Consider the following 13075-nt stretch of genomic DNA (forward strand, 5'->3'; position numbering starts at 1 on the left):
AGTGTCTATTACTCAATAGTTGTAGTTAGTTGTACTTATATTTATACCAACGGATAGGAAATGTAATTTTCTACATTTCTGTGTAAGTTTATAGCCGTACGCAGATCCAGGACCACGCGAGCGCAATTCTTGCACAACGCTCACTTTTCAAACCTTATGAAAATACGCACCTGAAAAAAACCTCGGCATCCAGGGTTTAAGTTTTTGGAAAAATGCGGCCTCGGGTCTACTTAGGTTAACGTTTTGCATAACAAACTCATTCCTTGATCAGACTTTTGATGCCATTTTGTTTTCAAAAGTTCGGAAACCGCTAATCCTTGAACATTGAGTGAGTGGATGAGTTTAGTTTTAAGACGTTTTTATCAATATTCAAGCAATATCACTGTGGTGAACACCAGAAATGGACATGTTACCCATGTCGGGAATCGAATCCGGGTCTTCGGCGTGATTTAACCACTAGGATACCCTACCGCCCCCTTGAACACTGAACAATGAACAGCGTATGACTTTGTAGTTCTATACAGGTGATACAGTAACCCTGTCATCAAGCCAGCAGTGTGCGGCAGTGTAACACTTGGCACAGAAAACAGCTGGTCACGACCACAACACCGTGACGTCATCAACAATGTGACGTCACTGTACATTTGGCGCCAGTCTGAGGTCACAGAGTGCAGCGAGATGTAAACAAACAGTTTGTTGTTGTCTGTTTCACGATTAATTAGAAAATTATGACACATAATTAAAACAGAACTTCATTACAAGATGCGGCGTTCATGTACCGACGACATATCATCAATATTTACAGGCAACAATATCCTTACCTGATTCTGTAAAGTTCCATAAACAACAAAATGTCTGAAAATGTTCTCAACAAGTTTTATTTCTCCCCAAACACAACAAATATTCTCACCGTCATACTGAATTATAAACAACGCGACGACGTGAACGGCATGCACAACGTCAGTGTCAGTAACGACATTTCCTCCATCACTCTCTACATCAACACTACATTCACTTCACTGTGTACCACGTGACACCAGGAGATCCGACAGTTGATGATGTCGCCCGTCTCTCGCCACGTCGGCCGCTGTCTCCCCGTAGTCGTTCCGGACGTTGATGTCCACCCCGTCCAGAGACAGGACAAACTCCACTGTCTTCCTGTCTCCTCCTCTACAGGCGTAGTGAAGGATGTCGTTACCGACACCGTCCACCAGTGACACATCAGCACCTCGACTCACAAGGAACTCCACCACATCCCTGTGTCCCCTCAGTGCTGCCAGCATCACCGGTGTCATGCTCCTCTGTCCTCTACTGTTGATGTCCACCCCGTCCAGAGACAGGACAAACTCCACTGTCTTCCTGTATCCTCCCTCACAGGCGTAGTGAAGGACGTTGTCACCGTCATCGTCCACCAGTGACACATCAGCACCTCGACTCACAAGGAGCTCCACCACATCCCTGTGTCCCCACCCTGCTGCCCTCATCACCGGTGTCATCCCGACCACACTTCTACAGTTGACGTCAGCCCGACCTGTGTCCAGGATCCGCTTCACCTCCGCCAGCTTCCCCGCCCTGCAGGCGGCACAGAGGTCGGCGTCTGCCCGGGCGTCTCTCCGTGCGGGTGTCGGTGTCGCTGTAACACAAAGTAAACTCTGTACACAGGTCGGACATCTTCATCTTACAGCTACATTGTTCACATCTTACACTGATGATACAAAACACTCGATACATCATCTATACATACAGTATGGCTGACAGCAACATGGCGGGTGTACAGGGAATCACAAGAACTGACAGCAACATGGCGGGTGTACAGGGAATGACAAGAACTGACAGCAACATGGCGGGTGTACAGGGAATCACAAGAACTGACAGCAACATGGCGGGTGTACAGGGAATGACAAGAACTGACAGCAACATGGCGGGTGTACAGGAATCACAAGAACTGACAGCAACATGGCGGGTGTACAGGGAATCACAAGAACTGACAGCAACATGGCGGGTGTACAGGGAATCACAAGAACTGACAGCAACATGGCGGGTGTACAGGGAATCACAAGAACTGACAGCAACATGGCGGGTGTACAGGGAATCACAAGAACTGACAGCAACATGGCGGGTGTACAGGGAATGACAAGAACTGACAGCAACATGGCGGGTGTACAGGGAATGACAAGAACTGACAGCAACATGGCGGGTGTACAGGGAATCACAAGAACTGACAGCAACATGGCGGGTGTACAGGGAATGACAAGAACTGACAGCAACATGGCGGGTGTACAGGAATCACAAGAACTGACAGCAACATGGCGGGTGTACAGGAATGACAAGAACTGACAGCAACATGGCGGGTGTACAGGGAATGACAAGAACTGACAGCAACATGGCGGGTGTACAGGGAATGACAAGAACTGACAGCAACATGGCGGGTGTACAGGGAATCACAAGAACTGACAGCAACATGGCGGGTGTACAGGGAATCACAAGAACTGACAGCAACATGGCGGGTGTACAGGGAATCACAAGAACTGACAGCAACATGGCGGGTGTACATGGGATCACAAGAACTGACAGCAACATGGCGGGTGTACAGGGAATCACAAGAACTGACAGCAACATGGCGGGTGTACAGGGAATCACAAGAACTGACAGCAACATGGCGGGTGTACGGGGAATGACAAGAACTGACAGCAACATGGCGGGTGTACAGGGAATGACAAGAACTGACAGCAACATGGCGGGTGTACAGGGAATCACAAGAACTGACAGCAACATGGCGGGTGTACAGGGAATCACAAGAACTGACAGCAACATGGCGGGTGTACAGGGAATGACAAGAACTGACAGCAACATGGCGGGTGTACAGGGAATCACAAGAACTGACAGCAACATGGCGGGTGTACAGGGAATCACAAGAACTGACAGCAACATGGCGGGTGTACAGGGAATCACAAGAACTGACAGCAACATGGCGGGTGTACAGGGAACACAAGAACTAGTTGATGTTTTTACACATTGGTTATTTACATGAATAGAATGTTATCTAACAGTTCTAACACAGTTTTGTGTGTGTGTGGAGAGTGGTCTGCCCACTACAACACACGTGACATGTCTCCACCCACCTCGTGTGTCAGGTCTTGAGGGGGTCCCAGACTTCCGTGTGTCCCTCTCTCTGGTCGTGGCTGTGGAGACAAACAGGAGGGTTAGAATAAACACTAGATTCATATTATATTATATTATATTATATTACATATCAATCATATCATATCATATCATATCATATCATATCATATCATATCATATCATATCATATCATATCATATCATATCATATCATATCATATCATATCATATCATATCATATCATATCATATCATATCATATTATATTATCAGTGTTGTTATCTTACATTTATCATCGAAGATGTCACATTATAAATAAATAAGATATATATCAACAACCTCATTGTATAGAATATATTTTCTATAAAGGGATAGTTTTTAAAAGCCATACAGTTCTCCGGTAGATGACACGGGGGTTGTTTTTAGAAAGGACAAAGCTTTCTGACAGATCTGATAACCTGATACCATGTAAACATGTTACAGTCAATGTCTACAATCAGGCAACGTGTACATTGCTAATATACACAGTGCGACTATCACATCTGGTACACAATATTCTCCCACCTACCGGGTACATCAGACTTCTGTGTAGGTCCAGGTCTCCGTGCTTCCATCTGGCTCCAGGCTGTAACACAGAATATGTCATGTAGATCACTTAAACACAGAATATATGTCATGTAGAACACTTCAACACAGAATATGTCATGTAGAACACTTCAACACAGAATATATGTCATGTAGAAGACTTCAACACAGAATATATGTCATGTAGAACACTTCAACACAGAATATGTCATGTAGAACACTTCAACACAGAATATGTGTCATGTAGAACACTTCAACACAGAATATGTCATGTAGAAGACTTCAACACAGAATATGTCACGTAGAAGACTTCAACACAGAATATATGTCATGTAGAACACTTCAACACAGAATATATGTCATGTAGAAGACTTCAACACAGAATATATGTCATGTAGAACACTTCAACACAAAATATGTCATGTAGAACACTTCAACACAGAATATGTGTCATGTAGAACACTTCAACACAGAATATGTCATGTAGAAGACTTCAACACAGAATATATGTCATGTAGAACACTTCAACACAGGTTCGGGATCTGACGTGGAAACAACTACAACAATGGTGGTATTGTTGTGCATGGTGGTATTGTTGTGTATGGTGGTATTATTGTGAATGGTGGTATTGTTGTGTATGGTGGCATTATTGTGAATGGTGGTATTGTTGTGTATGGTGGTATTATTGTGTATGGTGGTATTGTTGTGTATGGTGGTATTATTGTGTATGGTGGTATTATTGTGAATGGTGGTATTGTTGTGTATGGTGGTATTGTTGTGTATGGTGGTATTGTTGTGTATGGTGGTATTATTGTGTATAGTGGTAATACGTATTGTTGTGTATGGTGGTATTGTTGTGTATGGTGGTATTGTTGTGTATGGTGGTATTATTGTGAATGGTGGTATTGTTGTGTATGGTGGTATTGTTGTGTATGGTGGTATTATTGTGTATGGTGGTATTGTGTGTATGGTGGTATTGTTGTGTATGGTAATTGGTATTATTGTGTATGGTGGTATTATTGTGTATGGTGGTATTATTGTGTATGGTGGTATTGTTGTGTATGGTGGTGCTATTGTGTATGGTGGTACTGTTGTGTATGGTGGTATTGTTGTGTATGGTGGTATTATTGTGTATGGTGGTATTGTTGTGTATGGTGGTATTGTTGTGTATGGTGGTATTGTTGTGTATGGTGGTATTGTTGTGTATGGTGGTATTATTGTGTATGGTGGTATTATTGTGTATGGTGGTATTGTTGTGTATGGTGGTATTGTTGTGTATGGTGGTGCTGTTGTGTATGGTGGTACTGTTGTGTATGGTGGTATTGTTGTGTATGGTGGTATTATTGTGTATGGTGGTATTGTTGTGTATGGTGGTATTGTTGTGTATGGTGGTATTGTTGTGTATGGTGGTATTATTGTGTATGGTGGTATTGTTGTGTATGGTGGTATGGTGGTATTGTTGTGTATGGTGGTATTGTTGTGTATGTTGGTATTATTGTGTATGGTGGTATTATTGTGTATGATGGTATTATTGTGTATGGTGGTACTGTTGTGTATGGTGGTATTATTGTGTATGGTGGTATTATTGTGTATGGTGGTGTTATTGTGTATGGTGGTGTTATTGTGTATGGTGGTATTAGATGTGTATGGTGGTATTGTGTATGGTGGTATTAGATGGTCATGAGGGATGGTTCTTAATTCTTTGTACCTCAAGGCTGCTACATTTCTGTTGTGACAGAACCTGTGCTTCTCATAGATTCAGATTGTTAAGTTACAAACATTAAAACAAACTTGTACTGGGTATTTGTTATGAAAGACCTATGAAAAGAATATATATATAGAGAGAGAGAAATAGAAGAAATATAGAAAAATAAAAACAGAATGCCTTTTTCTCCAACATGTTTCGTTCTTTACTCTTCATATATATATATATATATGTCCCAGTGTCACGTTTTTTCTAACAAATTCACCTGAAATGACATCAAACATCAACTGATATATGATGTTGTACGCTACCTTGGCTATCTGCCCTCTTCCCTGTGACTGGACCTGAAAGTATCAAAACAAACATTTAATCAACCGTCATATGTGTATGACATATGTTCCAATCTCCCTTCACGGCAATCTCCCCTGACAAAGACTCTTACATCTGGCAGTTAGTGGTTTCGATTCTGGTAGAATGGTGTTCGTGAACTCGGAGATTTAGTACTTATGTACTTGTCAGACTATTGTCGTATTGTTTTACATACAGCGGGTAAATGAACATGGTTCACACGCATTTTCCAGGACGTTCATTGACTGTTTGTTAGTGAACAGTGTTGTTATTTACAAATAGAGCGACGAAGATCCAACTGACTCTACTATGGTTTAATGTGACTAAACCTAGAACCTGAATATCAAAACAATTCATACACACAAAAACGGGACAGTCATGTCGGGAAATTGGATTTCTGAAGTATCTGTGACACCCCACGAGACCAGATTACAAGCACGTGGTAGTTGAAAACATTCAGAAAAACTACTTTACACATAAATATTCTAGATTTTCATAAACACAAAATCCTGGACATCAATATTGAGTAGTGACCTCACCTGTGACACCCCTCGAGACCACATTACAAACACGTTGTTGCTTTCGTTGCCGTAATTTATGGCCTTTTGAATTAATTGATAATATATCTGGCAGATAAACAACACGAAGCTGAAATTTGCTTTTATCGTAAATATTAACAAGGTTCAGTGTTTTGATCTGTTTTCTACACTGAGATGTGAGTGTGTGAAGTTGGAGACCCCCACATTGAAGGTGTCAAGACTGTAAACACCACTGGCTTGACAACCAGACCAGCTACGACTGAGTACAATCATGTACAAGCTGCATGCCATGTGTTTGTCAATCAGATATTGCTACGTTTAACAAAGTTACGACATCCCCACATTGAAGGTGTCAAGGCTGTAAACACCACTGGCTTGACAACCAGACCAGCTACGACTGAGTACAATCATGTACAAGCTGCATGCCATGTGTTTGTCAATCAGATATTGCTACGTTTAACAAAGTTACGACATCCCCACATTGAAGGTGTCAAGACTGTAAACACCACTGGCTTGACAACCAGACCAGCTACGACTGAGTACAATCATGTACAAGCTGCATGCCATGTGTTTGTCAATCAGATATTGCTACGTTTAACAAAGTTACGACATCCCCACATTGAAGGTGTCAAGACTGTAAACATCACTGGCTTGACAACCAGACCAGCTACGACTGAGTACAATCATGTACAAGCTGCATGCCATGTGTTTGTCAATCAGATATTGCTACGTTTAACAAAGTTACGACATGCACTCACGGCTGCTACAATCGCCTCGAACTTATCTCTTGAGACAAACGTCTTACAGTATTTTCTACACATGAACATACCATGCACAAAGACTGAAAGAGCTTTGTATCTATTCACATTTTAACAAAGCAAGTACCTGCTGCCTAATCCCTACAGTAGTCGTTGTCCATCCCGCTCTGTTCACAACCTTATCTACTGGTTCTAAAAGTACAAAATATAGAGATAAACAAACTTACCCCGCTACTGTCCTCACACAACACACAAATCTCACTGACAGCCTGGAAATGCCCTGACTAGCGACACTGGTCGCACTAAGCTGCGAGTTATGACGTCATTGTGACGTGTCATATCAGGAGCAACACCGAGTTTGGCGCTGGATTGCTTGTGGTATGTTCCACCGGGCAACCCGCCACACTAATAAAGAGACACCCCCACCCCTTCCCCATCCAGCCACGCCTCCCTATTTCATACACGGTAGGGTGAAACCTGCCCGACTTACAACAATAGTCAACATTAACTAAACTCCTTCATCATGTACTACACGGTGCTGGAGATATAAATAAGTAGCGAGATCAAAGGAACCGCCGGCCTCGATGTTCCACACACAGGGGCTTGTAGCATACGCTAAAAACTGCCATCAAGGCATATACTATCACTGACGGGGTCTTAGTTCCACATTCACACGACAACAGATGCACTGTAAGTATCTGCACTGAATACTAGTGATATGGCATCAGTGATGTGTATTTGTCTACTGAGGTCTAAGTGTTACTCGAGATATATGCCTAGATATATCTCTATAACAATTATCACCAAAAGCCACACTGATTAAGTATTGTACTTTTAACACAGAATCATATAACTTTGACGTCAGAACATTTCATCCCTGTACAATACGAATTCTTTTGTGCAATCGCCTCAGCGAAAAATATTTTAGCTGTGCCTTCAATATACTGTCGACATTTAACCCCAATGACATGGAGCAAACGAAGGTTATGTTGCGTTCTATTTGATGCTCGCGATAATGCTCCTGATATCAATCATAGGATTGTCTGTTCAAGACTCCAGTGTTTACAGATATAGACATTCCAAAATATTACCAGCTAAGATCCTGTTTAGAACTGGTCTTCAGCGACCAATGCTTGTGGTAAGAGGCGACTAACGGATCGGGTGGTCAGGCTCGCTGGCTTGGTTGACACGTGTCATTATTAACCCAATTGCATAGATCGATTCTTATGCTGTTGATCATTGGATTGTCTGGTCCAGACTCCATCATTTACAGACCGCCACCACATAGCTGGAATGTTGCTAAGTGCGGCGTTAAACAACAACCAAACCAAACTATTGATTTATTATTGATTCTATACCCAACTGAACACATGAGAATCGTCCATTAGCAATTTTGTTTCGAGTATTTGGTTGACAGATAACATTCTGAAATTTTAATAACTGGAATCAAAACTCAAGTGTGCATTGAAAACAAGCTTTTAAATTGTTTCCTTTGTATACGTATGTAAACTGAAGGACAAAATGGTTTCTGGGCGTTAACAGTGAGAGGGATATTAAACCTTCCTTACTCACCTACTTTGACGTTTTCTTTAAAACCAAACCAGACCAGGATGCCGTTCCACTAACCGATCTTAGCCCTACGCCAAATGAAAGCCCCTAAAATCCCAACCTTAACGTGACGTTACGATCAGCTTACCGTCCAACTAACCAATCTTACCCAAGTCAATCGTAAAGTTAAGATCCAAAGTCTAAGTTGCTCATGACCAACTTAGGATCGCTAAAATCAATCGTAGAGAAACCAAAATGGTGGCTTTCATATTCTATGTGAAGAAGTTGAGCGAGCATTTCATCGTGAGCGTCCCCTAAAACCCCCAAAAGAAATGAATTTGTTTATTTCTGTGATGTAAACAATCACTGCACTGAAGCCATACAAATGTCAGGCCAGTCTGACCACTGTCGTCATGGGAACACAGCCGAGGGAGTCGGTGTAATACATTTGTACAACAATATTGCAACGTCAATAGTTAATAATAGGGACGGGTCATGAAGTGAACAATGTACAAAGGATACAAATAGTTTTGATTTCACTGCGCTTATTTGGTAGGATTCTGAATTTTAAGGCAGGCTCACGGGTTTTTCAAGACCACTGACAGATTCTAGATATGTTATCAGATGATATCGCTATGAAAAGAAACAGGTAGAAGGGTCGTCTCAGAAGCAAATTCAGAACGGGTGTCGCAGACGGTGGTTGGGTCGGGCTGTGTGATAGAGATATAAGCTGAGATAAGATAATCCTTTAGGGGAATTAAACTGGGAAACAAACGGCATGTCATAACACTTTTACAAATAATATCCAGTCCCTGTCGATCTGTGGGTGGTCATGCCACCTATATATTTTGAGACATTTAATAGGATAGCTGATTTAAGCTTTTCCATGGGTATCATACCCTTTACGTATCTCAACATAAACTTTATGATCAATAGATGAGACATATTCTACACATGGAAAAGCATAAAATATCTTTGACATTACCCATTGTGCTTGTAGACAGGACGTGCATTTCATGCCAGGTGAGTCAACGGTCCGTCGTCATACCTGGCTGAGTGACTAATTGCCATCAAAAGTCCGATCTATTGTTTTGAGCAGCTATTCGTATTTTTCTTCTACGTTTTGCCCTATTATACGAGAAACATGCTTCTCTGGATATACTATTACGCATCCCTCCGAATGCCCAGTTAGCCGATGTTCGTTTTTTCGATATATGCTATTTGTAAATTTGTCAATTTTAGGCATACAGAGTAACAGCTTAAAGGTCACATGCAACCAAAAAATCAAACATAATCAAAACACAATTATCACTTATTCATGACATACAATATACATTGCTGGTTATGAAAAAACATATAAACAAAATTATAAGCGTACAATCGCAAATCAAAAGTGCAATATTGTGTACTTGGGTTTACTTCCCAAGAAACGAAGCAGCCGGGACACCGAACCCAGTCAGAGCGGGTGGGTGTGCACTCAAGTGTAACGGCTGGTTCATTTGCAGACGCCCTCACGGCTCATTGTGTGTGTATATATAGAGATGTTGGGTTTTGTAAATACATGCTCATTTTTTGTGTATAACATTTTGCAATCAACAGACATGATAACATGTCATGTGTTCAAGTATCACACCTGCCTGTCTGTGTAATTGCATAATGTGACAGAGACCGAACTCGGGGCATAAATAAATGCCTTTGTTTATGGTGTATAGCCTGATTGGTGTTAAGTTCAAATTGCATGTGGTCAGTGATAGCAGCTGTGTATTGAATATTGCCATTAGCAGACAGGCAGGCAGACACACAGGTGTCAATAAAACAAGACATTGACATACATATCTATATCACAGTTAGAAATTTCTGTCAACGCTAAATAATGACATTGCTTTTAAGTATCGAACTGAGAAAGTGACTCGGTAAGAAGAACGTGTGGTGAAATAGACAAATGAAATTATATAAACAGTTTATTTTACTCGTCATAACATATAAAAAGCTCGCACCTGTGAGATATCAACAAAACATTAGAAAAAATAGCTCACACCAAAGCCCCTCACCGAGTATTCACCGGACAACCTGCTTCCGAGCTGCGCGAACCTATTTCACTGCGCACGTGCTATGAGCGCAGCCCAAGCTGTTGAAACCAGTTTTCCTCCCCGAAAAGTCGGGGAAAATTAGTGAAACGTTTGAACTCCGATTTCGCGCGGTTTTTTCATCGCGTTATTTTTCAACTTTATAAGTTGAATTTGCATTTTGACGATTCGTTTCTGGTAAGCCCATACCGAAAGGTATCAGAATCTGCAAAGTTGTGTTTTACGTTGCATGTGACCTTTAAGTTCAGTTTTTATCTATTTCCAACAATACTTTAATATTTTGCTCGAGGTGTTTTTTCAACGTTTACACTTGGTTCCAAAACTACTTCCTCGCATTTCTATCTCTAGCACGAAAGAGTCTCGATCTAAGCTTGGATCGGATCGTAATGTCCAAGAGCGGCCGTTAGGGTCTTTCGGGTGGTAGTTCAGGATGGTGGACAAGAGACGGAAGACAAATTAAAGTCAGTGGTAGAGACCATAATGGAATAATGGTAGAAATGGTACACAAAATGTAAATCACGTGACAGAACGCACATCGGGACCGTGTTGCCAATGTTCCCGGTGTGGAGACCCGCTGTCACTTCACACACATTCTTCCTCGTCGACGTAAGTCGTTGGTGAGGCGACGGCCTCGGCCGACGCCCTGACTAGCGGAACAATCCGTCCGCTTCTGTCGATGATCTGGGCCCGTCTCGTCCTTCTGACTGGTTTCCCCTGCTTGGTCTCCCTGAGTGAACGAACGAAGTTAAATGTTTAACGTCGGCTTTTAGCCTAGCCAATGTCGCCGACGGGGTAGGTGGGGTTTTAATAAATTAATTAAAATGTGTTAATAGGGATAAACCACCATACCAAAAAATATAAATGTAAGGGCATTAAACTTTTAAATAAAACGATTATAAATATCGAAAAAAATAAAATAAAAGCTGAAATTATAAAGAGAAAGAGAAAAATAAAGCAGTTTGTTAATAATGAGATGAGATTGAAAGTAAATAGATAGTTGTTAAAGTTGGGTTGGTGGCGGGGATAAGGTGGTTTATCCCTTATTAACATTTATTATTTATTATATTACCTCCCACCTACCCCGTCTGTAGCCGACGTTAAACATTTAATTTCGTTCGTTCGTTCAATCTCTCCCGCTCACAGCCCCCACTGTAAAACACATCCATTATGTAACACCCTCCAACCCACACATTGAAACAGTTTACTACCGCCTCTCCGTCTACCCAAACCAACGTATACAAATACCTTACTCCCGCCCATCATAAATATAAGCAAAACTCCATATATCTGCCACATGAACGAAATTAAATGTTTAACGTCGGCTTCTGTAAATGTAAATGCTGGGGCGTTAAACCTAAGTGGCCCTTGACCTTGGTAGTATGGGCTTGTGACGGGTTGTTTACATTTATAGCGAGAGGAGAGAGCGAGCGTGGCGTGTGCAGAGTATGGATAAATGAAATTGAGCGCCGGGTCTAAAGTTGTAGGGAACAGAATGGATAACTGGGGTTTTGAACGGCTGGCCTGAATGTTGCAGTAGGTGGAGGTGAGAGAGATGGCTGTAGTTATTTAGTAAGTTCTAGATTCTTTTGAAGGTTTGAGTTTTGTAGAAATACTGTCAGGGCGTTGAAGATGCTTTTGTGTTGTGTGGGTTGAGGAGTAGTGGATGTTGTTGTGATATTTAGGGGAATGCTGTTTTGTAGTTGCTTAATGTTGGTCTGTTGTAGCTGGCAGTGTATGAGTATGTGATTTATGTCTTCTTGGGTATAACAGTGTGTGCATAGTCCATCTGCATGTCTGTTTTGTTTTTGTAAAGTGTGTGGTTGAGGTTTGTGATGCCTGTGATAAGTCTGTTTTATGGCGGTGTCAATATTTTTAATGTTTGAGAATGTAGGGATTTTTCCTTAAGGGTGATTTTATAATGGAAGTAACCCATGTTGATTTGTTGTTGTTTATGTTGTGTTGAAAGTCAGTATGTAGTATATTTGATTTAATGAGTTGTTTAGTTTCTGCCTTTGGATGTATGAAAGTTAATATTTGGTGATTTGTGTGTTGTGGCTATTTTGGCTGCTGTATCTGCTGTGTCGCTTCCTATTATGTTTGAATGGCCTGGTATCCAGGTGAAAGTTATGTTTTTTATTTGCTGTTTAAGTGAGTCTGTTTGGATTGTAATATTAATGAATGAGATCAGGGCTTTAGATTTGGAGTAATTTGTTATGTATTTGCCTAATGGAGTTTAGTGAGTCGGAGAGAATTAGGAAGTTAGTTTGTGGGAGGGTAGGTATTAGGTGCAGTGCAGTGAGGATAGCTGTTAGTTCTGCTGTATGTATTGAGGTGTGGTTTGTATAGTGCAGGTTGGTTGTAATGGGGGTTGTTGGACATGTATG

The 13075-nt window shown here is 41.5% G+C and overlaps 1 protein-coding gene across 2 annotated transcripts; it reads right to left on the reverse strand.

Moving 5' to 3' along the window:
* Positions 1–873: 873 nt before the first annotated feature.
* Positions 874–6498, reverse strand: LOC124275031 (ankyrin repeat domain-containing protein 29-like). Of its 2 annotated transcripts, XM_046710510.1 has the most exons (4): positions 5723–6486; positions 3690–3746; positions 3123–3182; positions 883–1633 (listed from the first exon to the last, which is right to left on the reverse strand). In XM_046710510.1, exons 1-4 carry the CDS (start codon positions 5775–5777, stop codon positions 1017–1019), a joined length of 789 nt encoding a protein of 262 aa, XP_046566466.1. In that variant the 5' UTR covers positions 5778–6486; the 3' UTR covers positions 883–1016. The 2 variants fall into 2 exon arrangements, with proteins under 2 accessions (XP_046566467.1, XP_046566466.1); XM_046710511.1 differs by lacking the exon at positions 3123–3182 and having other exon boundaries at positions 874–1633; positions 5723–6498.
* Between the last annotated feature and the right edge of the window lie 6577 nt (positions 6499–13075).

Source organism: Haliotis rubra, unplaced genomic scaffold (assembly GCF_003918875.1).
Source record: "Haliotis rubra isolate DU_JTF1 unplaced genomic scaffold, ASM391887v1 Scf1973, whole genome shotgun sequence".
Lineage (NCBI taxonomy): Eukaryota > Metazoa > Mollusca > Gastropoda > Lepetellida > Haliotidae > Haliotis > Haliotis rubra.

Bases quoted from the DNA above. Each gene is read 5' to 3' on its own strand.
- LOC124275031 (XM_046710510.1), bottom strand. From the start codon at position 5,777: ATGTTTGTTTTGATACTTTCAGGTCCAGTCACAGGGAAGAGGGCAGAT. The intron at 3,183-3,689 runs GTAGGTGGGAGA...TTGTCTCCACAG, and splicing joins ACAGAAGTCTGATGTACCCG to CCACGACCAGAGAGAGGGAC. The intron at 1,634-3,122 runs GTGGGTGGAGAC...TTTGTGTTACAG, and splicing joins CTCAAGACCTGACACACGAG to CGACACCGACACCCGCACGG.